This window comes from Carica papaya, chromosome 5 (assembly GCF_054855325.1).
Source record: "Carica papaya isolate Zhongbai chromosome 5, ASM5485532v1, whole genome shotgun sequence".
NCBI classification, from domain to species: domain Eukaryota; kingdom Viridiplantae; phylum Streptophyta; class Magnoliopsida; order Brassicales; family Caricaceae; genus Carica; species Carica papaya.
The window spans coordinates 5,326,892-5,341,044 of record NC_142313.1 but is presented as its reverse complement, the minus strand read 5'-3'; the positions used below and the strand labels follow the sequence as shown (position 1 = coordinate 5,341,044).

General features: G+C 36.4%; 1 protein-coding gene across 1 annotated transcript in view; it reads left to right on the top strand.

Annotated features, from left to right (window-relative positions):
• The window catches only part of LOC110819555 (WD-40 repeat family protein / beige-like protein), a 36,525-nt gene that overhangs the window by 20,245 nt on the left and 2,127 nt on the right, over window positions 1–14,153 (top strand). The window contains exons 25-31 of the mRNA XM_088220100.1: window positions 10,081–10,165; window positions 10,267–10,387; window positions 10,610–10,706; window positions 10,791–10,904; window positions 11,532–11,901; window positions 12,406–13,196; window positions 13,873–13,995. Coding sequence (XP_088076226.1) covers window positions 10,081–10,165; window positions 10,267–10,387; window positions 10,610–10,706; window positions 10,791–10,904; window positions 11,532–11,901; window positions 12,406–13,196; window positions 13,873–13,995 — 1,701 coding nt within the window. The remainder of the gene's footprint in view (window positions 1–10,080; window positions 10,166–10,266; window positions 10,388–10,609; window positions 10,707–10,790; window positions 10,905–11,531; window positions 11,902–12,405; window positions 13,197–13,872; window positions 13,996–14,153) is intronic.

The window sequence follows — 14,153 nt, the reverse complement described above, 5'->3', positions numbered from 1 at the left end:
TCATCCTCAACTTACCAATGATAATTTGGAATTTTGAATTTCTCAAGATTTTAGTAAATACATTTATTAGTTATGAACTGGTAGACATGATTGGAGTACATATTTGCCTGTTGTCAAATTTCTCTTTGATAAAGTGTCTGTCAACCTTGATATACTTGATCCGGTCATATATGTTATGTCTATGACTGAGTTTTTGCCACAGTATAGGTGTATAGGACTCTCCCACTTGATTCTTAGATATTTTTAAATTCTTCTTATCCATAATAGTTCAGATATCCGTTGTGCTATTGTTCGAAATTTTTATTTTGCACTTGATGTACCAATTATATTTTGTTTTTTACTTCTCCAAGTGACTAAGTTACCCTCAAGAAAGGTACATTACCTTATGGTAGATCTTCTGTCTATCACTGATCTCGCTTAATCTATATTTGTATAGGCTTGTACAAACAACTTATCACTCTTCCTAAATAAGATCCCTTTTCAAGTAACCTTTTTAGATAATGCAACACTCTATAGACTGTGAGTGCAATTTTTTAGGACTGCACATGAAATAATTTATAACTCTTACTACATAGACGATGTTTGGTCTTATGTGAAACATATGTATTAGTTTTCCAACTAATTTCTGGTACATCTCCTTATTTATTAGTGCATCTTCTTTTGCCACTCGTAATTTATGAGTGAGATAAATAGGAGTACCAACTGGTTTACATACTTGCTTGCCAATATCTTTTAATAGATCGTTAATGTATTTCTACTTAGAGATTAAGATCCTGGGTTTTGAATGAGTGACTTCAATTCAAAGAAAATATTTGAACTTACCTAACTCCTTGATTTCAAATTCTTTTGTCCGCCATTGCTTTAAGCATCAATTTTTCTTTTTCATCATCGCCTGTTACAATAAGATCATCACATATGTTAGGAGAGTTGTAACTCCCCCTGTCTTTAAGTACTTGATAAACCAATTGTGGTCTTCTAGAGCTTGCTTACCAAGGTTTATCATCACCTTTACGAATTTGCCACACTATGTTCTTGGCGATTTCTTGAATCCATAGAGTATCTGCTTCAGTTTACATACTTTACTTGTTCTTGCGTAAACAAAACCTGTTGGAATTTCTACTTTTTTTCCAAGTCTTCTTACAGGAAGACATTTTTCACTTTGAATTATTGCAGTTGCCAATCAAAGTTGTCAGATAAAGATAACAAGATTCCATTGTGTTTATTTTGACTATTGATGCAAATGTTTTTTGGTAGTCTGTCCCATAAGTATGTGTATTTCTCTTGCCACTAGTCTTATTTGATACCTCTGGGTTATCCCATCTGCTTTGTATTTGATTGTGAATACTTACTTGCATCCCATTTTTTTTTGGTAAATCCGCCACTTTTCATGTATATCGTGCCTGTATTTCCACATTCATGCTACCTCGACTCATATCACATTTTGTTTTCTTTGAGAACTCAGATTCTTCCTCTTTGTATATACCTAAGTGAAGTCAATTAAGAAATTTATATCCTTATCTTCTACTATAGTAGAGTAAAGTCAATTAAGAAATTTATATCCTTATCTTCTACTATAAACTACTCATAAAGGTAAGTTTGAGTGAAATATGATTTTTGTTCAACAAATGTGACATTTGTGGACATATAAAATTTTTGTGTAGGTAGATGGTAATATTTTGTACCGCTTTTGAGAGGATAAGTACCCAACAAACACATTTTAGATCCCGTGAATCAAGTTTTCCTTTTGACAGGAATGAATATGAACGAAAGCTAAATACCCAAATATCTGAAAGAGCAGATGATTTATAACACTTACTTTTGGGTAAAACTTGTAGAGTGCTTCTAGAGGGCTTTTGAAGTTTAGAACGCTTGAGAATAAGCGGTTAATAGTATAGGTGGCTGTAAGGACTGCTTCGCCGCAATATTGTCTTAGGACATGGTTTTGGAAGAGGAAGGCTGTAGAGGTGGCTAGAAGGTGACTATTCTTGCGCTCCATTACTTTGTTTTATTTTGAAGTGTGGATACAAGATGATTCATGAAACATCCCTTCTTGTTTGAAGGATGATAGAAGTGTATGATTAAAAAAATTCTTGGTGGTTAGTACGAAATCTTTTTATGCATGTCCTAAATTAGGTTTTTCTCATTGTTATCGTTATGAAAACGTAGAATAGATTATTGGAGAAAGTAAAGGAGTTGGAGTTGTTGAGGGAGTGGTGGTGGGAAGAGGTGATCGACAGGTGGAGGTTTTTCACATTTTCTTTATGGATGGTGCCTTAGTTTTTTGTCAACCAGAGGAGAATTTAAGGTGTGATCTCTTGTGCTTTCAAATAGTATATGAATTGAATATTAATATGAAAAAATAAAAAAAATGATCGGAATTGATGATAGGAGGGATGAGGATACTTAGCAGGGGTAATTGGGATGCAAAATTGTATGCTTCTCTATTAAGTATCTTGGCGTTCTGCTGGGGTTCGAGTATAAAGATTTGAGGACCTGAAAATCAGTGATTGAAATTTTTTAGAGAAGACTAGTAGGGTGAAAGAGTAAGTTTTTGTCCAAAAGTGGAAGATTAACTCTAATTAAAAGCACATAGATTAATCTTCCTATTTATTATTTGTTTACTTTGACAATGCTAGTGAAGCTAGCGAGAATATTGGAAGCTATCCAATACCGTTTTCTTTTGGGTAATGAAGAGGGAAGAAGAAGATTTTTCATCTAGTGAAGTGGGAAGAGGTGAAGTTGTCTTTGGAGCATGGGGGATTGGGGCTAAGATCCTTTGTTGAAGTGAATATTGCTCTTCGAGGGAAATGGATTTTGAGATATATGAGGGAGGAAGTTAGGTTGTGGAAGAGAGCTGTTGAAGCGTGTTGGGGTAGTATTGAGGGAGGAGGGACTGTTAGAGAAGTGGCTAGACCGCATGTGATGAGGTTATGGAAGAAGATAAGTATCGAGAGCCAAAAATTCCAAGAATGTATCAAGTGGAAGGAGGGTAGGGGGAATAATATTTTTTTCTGGTTTGATGAGTGGGTTGGTAGAGTAAGTCCTAAGCTTCATTTCCCGCGGATATATGCCATTGTGCAATTAAGAATATCTGTGTTGAGAAAACATTCAGAGAGGGGAATGGAGGCAGAGAGTGGATAGTGAATGTGAACAGGAATCTCAATGATTGAGAGATTAAAGAGTATGAAGCATTGTTATATCTCCTGTCTACTGTGATAATGGGACCAAATTGTTTGGAAATTGAAAAAGAATGGATAGGTCACTTTAAGTCTTTTTATAACAATTTGGTTAGAAGATATGTGGAAAGGGTGATCTGGTTCCTTGCTAACCAGATATGGAAAGTAAAGACTTCTCAAAGAATTGCTTTTTTTTTGTTTGGGAAGAGAAAATATATTTTGACAATTGATAGGCTGATGAGACGAGGTAAAACAATGGTGAATGGTCGTTATCTATGCAAATGTTATCCATGCAAAAAGAGTTGCAAAGTCCTGTAATAACATTCTCGTGTAGTGCTTGGTGGTGTACGATCTTTGGACTATGGTCTATGGTTTATTAGGGATAAATTGGGTGATGGAAGGATCAGTAAGAGATGAGATTTGGGCCTAGGAGGGGATGTGTAAAAAGAAAAAAATTATAAAACTTATTCTTTTGACTATTTTTCAGGTGATTTGGAAAAAGATGAATAGTAAGGCTTTTGAGGGGAGTAGTAGAAAGAGGTGTCCAAAATTAAGGATAAATGGTTATATTATTTTGGCTATTTGCTTTTGGGTCATGACATTTATAGATTGGAAGAGTTCGGGAATGTCATAAATATGCTAATAGATTTGTAGATATCTTGTAAACTGGTGGTACCTCCTTGGTGTTGTATTAATATACTTCGTATACTTTTTGTTTCAAAAAGAAAATTAGATTTTTATTATTTTATAAAACTGGGGTATTAGATGGTTGACATCAGATTTGTCTTTGAGTAAGAAAAATCAAGTAACTCTACTGCAATCATTAATAAATGATACAAAGTATCGAGTCCAATAAATATTAAATGTGTTAGTTGGTTTCTAAGTGTCTTTTCTTTTTTTGAAATAAAAGTGTGGTATATATCATCAATTACAATCACTTAGGAGGTACCAACTCATGTATAAACTTATTTGCGATTCAATAAGGATAAGATTCCCTAAATCTTTCGTAGCATGCAAAGAATGACCCATAACTAATAAGCTCACAGTTTGGAATTATCTATCCCTAATCTTACCGAAGTTAGCTTCCATCCTCTCAAAACTTATATTTCTTTATTTTCACACAACCCAAGAAATAGCAAGTAGAATGTGATTCACATGCTTTTTCTCACTGCTAATTCTCTTTTGTGCCTAAATCTTGTCCCCCTCATCGTGTGTTGTAACCCAGCTGATTTCTAATAATCTATACACAATGTTCAATAACTTGTACTTCAACGGATACCACAACAAGATATAATTGTAAGACTCTTTTGCATCCTTAAATAGGAAGCATCCATTCATCAAAATGTTTTTCCCCTTCTCTTTAGTTTGGCAATAGTAAATATACATCCCCTCCCTGTCTCCTAGACGAAGAAAATCATTTTAGGGAGAGTATTCACCTTCCAGATTTGTTTGTATGGAAAATTATTCTCAGAGGAGTCATTTGTAACCAAGTAGTTGTAGAAAAACTTTACCATGTATGCATCCTCAACTTTAGGTTCCAAACTGGTCATTTTTAACTAACTAGTTGATCTCAGAGGAGTTGGGTTCCAAATATCACTATGAATTAATGAAAAAAAAGTAAACTTCTTTTATTGCAAATAGAAAATGTTATGCACTTATGTTTGACAAACTCACATATATCACAATGTAAATTTTCATAGTCTGAATTTTTAAATAATAAGAGAAACATAACATTTAAAATGGAAAAAGATGATGACCAAGCCTTTTGTGGTAGAGCCAAAGTTTGGGTATATAGTCGATGGTAACAATAGAAAAATATCCCTTAGGTGTATTCAAATATTGAAACTTATTTATGTCTTCAGTATGTCCAATCATCTTTCTCGAATTCTGGTCCTTAAAAGTCACAATGAAAAGAGAACAAAATTATTTTGTAGTTCAAATCTTATGATAAATTAGTGATTAACACTAGATTAGTACACAGTTTAAAAACATTCAACATATTTTCTTGGTCTAAGGTAGAGACTAAACTTAATGTTGTCCTCTTGCAATGGTATTGAGAGAACCATCTGCAATGATGATTTTCTTTTTCTAAAATGACATTGATGATTTTCTTATTACTTAGACATAGAATGGTTATATGATTGGTATCTCCTAAGTTTGCAATCCATAATTTTCATATGATTTATCTGAGGCATTCCAACCGTATGAAAAGATAAACATATGTACCTGTGGGTTTTTGAAGATCATCTAATCGACTGCAGTCATTCAATTTCAGCTTTGAATATAGTGAGATCAGTAGATTTTTCTTCCTCCTACTAGTTGACTACATGAACCTTTTTGCTGGGTAATTTTGTATCCCTATTCCCTACTTGAGGTATTGGGTTTGCCATGTAGTTTCCAACATTTTGCTTTAGTGTCTCTAGGTTTCTTGCAAAAAGTACACCAAAGATTATCTCTGTTATCTACTCTAGGAACTGAGTTCTCAGTTCTTCTGTCTGTTGATGAGGTTTAGAGTCTCGTGAGATCAGGATTGAGCTATCAATGGAGTGTGGTTCTAGCATGACCCCTCTCTTACTCTCCTTCGCAATGGCAATAGAAATTATCTTAGAGTATCGACATCTCATTTCTCAATAGTTTAATCCTTAATTGTATACAGGATTTAGTTCTGCTCAAAATTGATAGGCACAATTTTTTTCCACAAATTTCTTGAAGCATGCTGCATTTTTACTGTAATAAGTGTAAGACTGTCGTAGTAGTCCAGTTCCTGCCACTAGTTCTTAATATGTTAAAATATTCATTGACTGACCTGTTTTCTTGGTGGACCATGTCTTGACAGTCAGGTTATAAGTGTATATTGCGTCATTGACTATAGAATAGGTCTCTCTTATTACATCCCACACTTGTATTGGCGTAGGTGAAAACATCACGATCTTGCTGATTTCTGGAGTCATACCATTCTAGAGTCACACCATGATCATTGAGTTTTCTTCGCCCCAATCATTGAAGGTTGGGTCTCTGAGTTTTAGTATGGTGTCTGGAAGATAATTGAGTTTGCATTTTTCCTTGAGGGTGGTTCATATTAATTGGGAGCAGCTCAAATAATCTTTATATATGAAATGAAAGGCAGTTAGGATTGATTGAAATTCATTGTTATTCTATGTGAAATTCCCCATGTGGGAGTTTGTTCTAATGTTTTAGGATGTTTCCAACGACATCTTTTAAAAGTTGTAGGGCGACTAAAGTCAAATGTGAAAGTCACAGGGATTGTGTTACCGGATGAACATAAAGGAATCATGGTTGTTGGATGTTGGAAAGAGATTGAAGTAAATGGTAAAGCTAGCTACAAGGTGGCCTCCAAATTGAGATTTTTGAAAGATGAGATGAAGAAGTGGAGAAAAGAAGAAGAGTTGAAAGAAGAGGAGAGAATGAACAGTATCATTTAGGAGATCGATGATATTGATAAGAGAGAAAGGGAGAGGGGAGTCTCGAAGGAGGAAAGGGCTAGAAGAGAAGGGTTGGGAGTGGACTTGGTGTATAGATTAAGGATGGATGAGATCTTATAGAGATAGAAGGTGAGGGAAGAAGTGGATCAAAGAAGGTGACAGAAACACTAGATACTTCCATTGTTTGGCTAGCCACATAAGAAGTAATCATGTCGATTAGTTAATTGTAGACAATCGTAATATCAAGGGTAATAGAGCCATAAGGGAAGAAGTCAACATTTTTTTTAATTTATATTGTGAAGATCGGCTGAATAATTTGCAGTTTGAGGAGTTGGATGTTGATGTTAGAACCAACATTGAGAAGGAATTCACGGAAGAAGAGATTGAGGTTGCTCTCATGGATTGTAATGGTGACAAAGCTCCCGGTCTTGATGGCTTCAACATGAGATTCTTACAGGATTTTTGGCTTGTGGTAAAAACTGATTTGATGCATGTATTCAAAGACTTTCACAGCTTAGGATCCTTTGTGAAATCTTTAAACTCCACGTTCTTGGTTCTCGTTACAAAGAAAGAAAGGGTAAAAAAAATTAAAAACTTTCGACTTTTAAGTTTGGTGGAAGCATATACAAGTTGATGTCGAAGGTATTATCGAAAATATTGTTCAGTGTATTGGTATGGTGATTGAGGAAAGCCAACATGCATTTGTGGAAAGGAAGCAGATTATAGATGCAGTGATAGTGGCTAATGAAGTGGTGGATGACCTAGTGAGCAACAAGAGTGAGGAGATACTGTGTAAGTTAGAAATGTAAAAAGTGTACAACCATATTAGCTGAGACTTTGTGGATTATATGTTAAGGAGGTTAGGATTTGGGTGAAAGTGGAAAAGATGGATACGGACATGCATATCTACTTCCTCCTTTGCAGTGATAATCAATAGAGGTCCTTTTTCGTTCTTCAAGTCTTCTAGGGATCTAAGGCAAGGAGATCTACTTTTGCCTTTACTTTTTATTTATTGTAATGGAAGTCCTGAACAAGTTGATAGAAAAAACAAAGGAACCGGATTTGATGCAAGGGGTTTGGGTGGGGAGAAGAAATCAGCAAGTTGAAGTCTCTTATTTGTTTTTCGCCGATCATATGTTGATTTTCTGTCAGCCAGAGAAGAGGGTGATCCTGGGTCTTAAATGTGTTCTTCTGTGTTTTCAAGCTGTATCTGGTCTGTACATAATTTAAATAAATATATGATGGTCAGAATAGGGGGCTGGGATAATGATGACTCCCTTACGGGCTTGTTGTGGTGTAGAATGACAAAACTCCCTGTAAAATATCTGGGTCTTCTCGTAGGATCCAAATATAAGAACCTAAGGACTTGGGATTCAGTTATAGATCTTTTTATGAAGAGATTGACTAGCTGGAAGAGGAATTTTCTGTCTAGAAGAGGTAGGCTTACACTTATTAAAAACACTTTTTCCAATCCTCCTATATACTATTTGTCGGCTCTTACTATTCTTATGAAGATTATTGAGATGTTGGAAAGAATTTAATGTCATTTCCTTTGGGGGGATGATGAGAGTAGGAGGTACCACCTTGTGAGTGGGAGGAGGCAAAGAAACCCATGAGGTTTGGGGGTTTGGGGATCCATTCAATGGTTGAGATGAATATGGTTCTGCATATTAAATGGATATGGAGGTATTTGAAGGGGAAAGAGCGTTTGTGGAGGAGAGTGGTAGATGCTTGGCGGGGGAGATTGGTGGATAATGCTTCTTGGAGGAAGATTAGCTTGGATGTTGGAAAATTCTTTCATTGTGTCAAGTGGAAATTGGATAGAAGAGATAAAATTCGTTTTTGACTGAATGAGTGGGTTGGGAATGAGAATCTTAAAGATTATTTTCCAGACTTTTGCCATTGCTAAGAGTAAGAGGATTATGGTGGAGGAGATTCACAGTGTAGGGGGGAAGGAGGGGTTGGAATGTGGATGTGTTAAGGAACCTCAATGATTGGAAAGTTGGAGAATATGAAGCATTACTTCAGCTTTTTTCTAGTGTTTAGGTGAATTCGGATAGTGACAAATTGCTATGGACAAGTTGGAGAATATGAACCAAAGGAAGATTGACAATTTACCATTAAATCATTTTATGATCTGCTGATGAGTGCTAATGAATCAGGGATGGAGGTTTTCCCATTTATAGATATTTGAAATTCCCAAGCTCCGTAAAGAATTGCTTTTTTTTTTGCTTAGGAGGCAGGGAAGGAATGCATCCTGACCGTTGACAACTTGATGAGAAGGGATAGAGTGATGGTTAATAGGTGTTACTTCTATCAGCAAGCGGCTGAGACATGCAACTATCTCCTATTATGGTGTCCTATTGCTTATAACCTATGGTTTATGGTCTTATAGACTCCTGGGAATCAATTGGGTTGAGGTGGACTCACCGAAGGAGGAGATTTGGGCTTGGGAGGGAGGGGGGGTTTGTAAAAAGAAAAAATGTATAAAACTTATTCTTTTGACTATACTTTGGGTGGTATGGGAAAAGAGAAATATTAGAGGTTTTGATGGGGTGGAGAATGATATCTCTAAAATTAAGGATAGATGACTTCATTATTTTGCCTATCTTTTTTTGGGCATGACATGTATAGGGTAGAGGATTTTGGACATGTTTTAGGTAGTCTTACTGATATATAAATATCTTTTGTACATGAGTTGCACCCCGTTAGTGCCATAGCATTTATATACTGTTTTGTACCTTTTATCTAAAAAAAAATGATTGTTAGATGTTGGTTGAGTGCACGGGACAGAGGTGGTGCACGCGTTTGGCAGCTGAGCAAAGGCGCGCAAACAGCTGGGTGGACGCACGTCGTGCAAGGAGCCGTGGCTAGCTGTGCGTGGAAGAGGAGGTTGGGCGTGAGGCAGAGCAAGCCAGAGGCTTTGCGTTGCAGTTTTGGCGGCTGGCAGCTGAGCGGCTCCTTCTGGCTGCTTCTGGCCGTGCAGGTTGGGAGCTAGGGCCAACTTGTGGTGAAGATGGCTGGCCTTGTGGTAGCTGGCAACTAAATTGTAGTGGCCGACAACGAAGGCTAGCCTCTTTTTGGGTTTTCTTTTTGCGGCAATGAAGAATGAATAGGGTCTGTTAAAAGACTTAGATTTTTTAATTTAGAGCTCTAATATCATGTTAACACCGTTTAATTATGTATTTAATTGAATATCACAGATTTATATATATAGGGTTTTTTAGAATAGAAAAGGAAATAAGAATCAATTACATAGGGCATATTTTACCCTTACAAATTTTAACCTACATAAGATACACTCTCTTTAACAGTTCTGAATTGCTAAAAACACCACCTTTTATCTTATTGCATATATCTTCACTCAGTTACAATTTCATTTTCTGCACATTATTTTCATTTGCTCTTTTATGTAATAGAGTTTCTTTTGAAATTTATACTAATCCATTACTACATTGTAGGTCCCTGAGCTGTTTTACCTTCCTGAAATGTTAACCAATGAAAATTCTGTTGACTTTGGTACGACACAATTGGGAGGAAAGCTTGGTATGAACTTTACACTCTTCTTGTCGTTGTGCCAAGTGAAACAGATATCTGCAATAAGCAAATTAATCTTTCTTCAATATTTGTGTTTGTATTTATATTAGATTCTGTCAAACTTCCTCCTTGGGCTGAAAACCCAGTTGATTTTGTTCATAAGCATCGGATGGCTCTTGAAAGTGAGCATGTATCTGCACATTTGCATGAATGGATTGATCTCATATTCGGGTAGGTCCTATTTTCTTTCTTGAGAAATATCATGTGTTTTGCCAAAATAATTTTATACCTCTTCTTTTTATAACAAAATTTGAAAGTACATTTTCATTATTTTCAGTCTCTGTAAGTTGGTAAACAGAACAACTTCATTTTTTTATAGAAAGAAGTTTTCTTTAATATTAGCCTGGTCCAGTGTCTTTATCAGTGGTATTTATGAGTGAATTGAACATATAGGTATAAGCAACGAGGCAGAGAAGCTATACAAGCAAATAATGTCTTTTTCTATATTACCTACGAAGGGGCAGTGGACATTGATAAGATCTCAGATCCAGTAAGTTCTGTTATTCTATGCTATGTTGAAAGTCGGGAATTGGTCCTTTTCTGCCACTTACATATTTAAATATGTATGGAAAAGGTACAACAACGTGCTACACAAGATCAAATTGCTTATTTTGGACAAACACCATCCCAACTTCTGACTGTCCCTCACATGAAGAAGATGCCGTTAGCAGATGTCCTTCATCTGCAGGTAACCTCTGATTCAAATAAGCAATACATTTATGCTTCCAGTTTTAATAAATTATGGGGGTGCATAACTGCTTATGCGATTTAAATTAGAGCTAATATCACTCCTTTGGTAATTTCTTCCCTAACTTTGTATAGCTCTTGCACATGCATCACATCCCCTCTGCATATTTTTATGTTATCTCTAGTCCTTCAACAAAAAGAAGTATGTACATGACTATATACACAATTGTCCATAAGTCAACTTGTGAGTTACTTCTCTTGTTTATAGTTTTTGTTTAATCCAGATGTCCTTATCTTTCTATCCTCTGGGGTAAGAGTATACGTGTGCCACATGTCTATGGTTTCAAGTCTATTTTACTTTGCTATTCCTGATTCTGTTTCTTCCCTTCAATTTATTTGGTGCTAGTCCTGTGTTTCTCCCTTATTCTTTTATTTTCTCAGCCTTAAATTTCTCGTCATATCCTGTCCTACATCAATTGTCATCAAAGGCAGTTATAGTTAAACTACACCAATAAGTCCTTAATTTGAATTGAATTTTTGGAGTTTATCTTTAATGTCTTCTGTGCTTGTTATTTGTTGAAAAGTGTGCTCCCATATAAGTTGACAGCCATTACAACTTTCATGCCAGACCATCTTTCGGAACCCTAAGGAGATCAAACCATATACAGTTCCAGCTCCTGAGCGGTGTAACCTACCTGCAGCTGCTATTCGTGCAACTACAGATACTGTTGTAATTGTTGATATGAATGCCCCAGCAGCACATGTCGCACAACACAAGTGGCAGCCAAACACCCCTGATGGCCAGGGGACTCCTTTTCTCTTTCAACATGGGAAGGCAACAGCAAGTTCAGGTGGTGGAGCATTGCTGCGCATGTTTAAAGGTCCATCTGGTACCGGTGCTGATGAGTGGCAATTTCCCCAAGCACTAGCATTTCCTTCATCTGGAATTAGAAGTTCAGCTGTAGTTGCGATCACAAGTGATGGAGAAATTATCACTGGTAAACAGTTAAAATCATTACTAATCTATATTTTCCTACTTTAGCTTGATTCATATAGTAATATATTAGTTTCATCAAGAAACTATTAACCTTAAGACAGCAAAACCCTATGCATTTTTCTCTGTTGACCATCTCCTGATGAGCCTGGAAAACATTATTTAGCTGTTATAACCTTGAACAAACTGATGCCAAACCTGGATAAGAAACATTTCAGTAAGTCGACAAGCATAAATATTCAGCCAATTTTCCTAACTCTGTTCTTAACTTATACATTATGGTCCAGTGACTGCCATAAGTTTTTTATTTTTTATTTTTCGAGAACAATTACAGCAAAAGCTTACACTCTTAGTTTTCTTTTAAACCTCTCCAACATGGATTTTCTTTTTTTCCATTAGCGATATGTTGTCTGAACTTATAGAATTTTGCTTTCTCTGGTTGTCCATTTAAATATAACTAATTGATCTACATTGTTGTCTTATTTTTGGTAATTTGAATTTTAACTAGGTGGACATGTGGATAGCAGTATCAAGCTATTATCATCAGATGGAGCAAAAACATTAGAAACAGCTGTTGGGCACTATGCTCCAGTTACTTGCCTTGCTCTCTCTGCAGATAGCAACTATCTTGTGACAGGATCCCGGGACACTACAGTATTAATTTGGAGGATTCATAGGGCATCTCTTTCTCACTCAAGCAGCATATCTGAGCTTTCAACTACCACTGGTACACCATCCTCAACTAGTAGTAGCACTCTAGCAAGTATTTTGGCTGATAAAAGTTGGAGGCGTCGTATAGAAGGTCCAATACAAGTCTTGCGGGGGCATCACAGGGAAATATCATGTTGTTGTGTAAGCTCAGATCTAGGAATTGTTGTTTCATGCTCCTATTCATCAGATGTTCTGTTGCATTCTTTAAGAAGGGGCCGCTTGATGAGACGGTTGGTTGGTGTAGAGGCCCATGCTGTCTGCATTTCATCTGAGGGGGTTGTGATTTCCTGGAACAGATTACAGCACACTCTCAGTACCTTTACAGTTAATGGAATTTTAATTGGTAGAGCAAACCTTCCTTTTTCTGGCAGTATCAGTTGCATGGAAATATCTGTGGACGGGCAGAGTGCCTTGATAGGAATGAACTCATGTGCGGGTAGCGATGGAGCCTGCAATAACAGCAGAGATTTAGATTCAAAGAAGCTTGGCACTGAAGATTCTGATCTGAAGTTGGATGAATCTGCAGACAGTAGTAGATTGGATATACCAACACCTTCAATTTGCTTCTTCAATCTGCATACTCTGAAGGTATGGAAACTTGGAAAAATTGTAGCCGAGGATGGAAACCATCATCCTCAACTTTCTATTCATGTTCTATATGATACATGTAGACCTATGCATTTCCGCACGTTCTTGTCGTCTTTGTTTTTAAAGTTTAAGAATTGAACAAACAGTTTCTTGAGCTAAATTTGATTCATTAGCTATTATGTCATGTTGACCTACCAGCAATTTGAAGTCTGTCCACTTTGCAGAAGTAGTCTGGGTTCAAATCCCATCATTGGTCTTGGACTCTTGTAAAAGTTACGTAACTAGCCTTCTGGTGTTCCTTCTTGATGTCTTTCACAATGCACGCATGGTCCGCGACTCTGTGTTTGGCATCACTTGGTTTGGCAAAATTGTTATATCTTGGTAGTTTAGTTGTTGAAAAGTTTCATAAAATGAGGGTGCTTTATTTGTTCTTCTGCCTGACAACAAGCACATTGGTTTTGTTATGTCTGATGGAACAGCAATTGGTATCTTTATTACCGTAAGCAAAAACTTTTTTTGTTCTTGTCCATTCATATCGCAACACGATGGACTTTTCATTTTTTTCTTGGTAATCTATTATTAAAAATTTTGTCTCAATCTGTTGTGTCATACATATAGGTATTGAAGGTTGACCGTTTCCTGCTTCACTAACGACAAGAAATGATTTCTTTTGCAGGTATTTCATGTGCTAAAGCTGGCTGAAGGACAGGATATAACAGCTTTGGCTTTGAACGTGGATAACACAAATCTCCTAGTGTCCACTGCAAATAAACAGTTGATTATCTTCACAGATCCAGCTGTAAGTTGATTTCCTCCCCTCTCAGTTTTCACGTCTCCTAATTGCTTCTTTTCTGAAAAAGAAAGAAGGCAACTGGAAAGAAGTTTCTGTTCAGGTCAGAGGATGTCCTCTGGAATGATATCTTGCATTTGTTGACTAAAGATATATATCTTTTATAT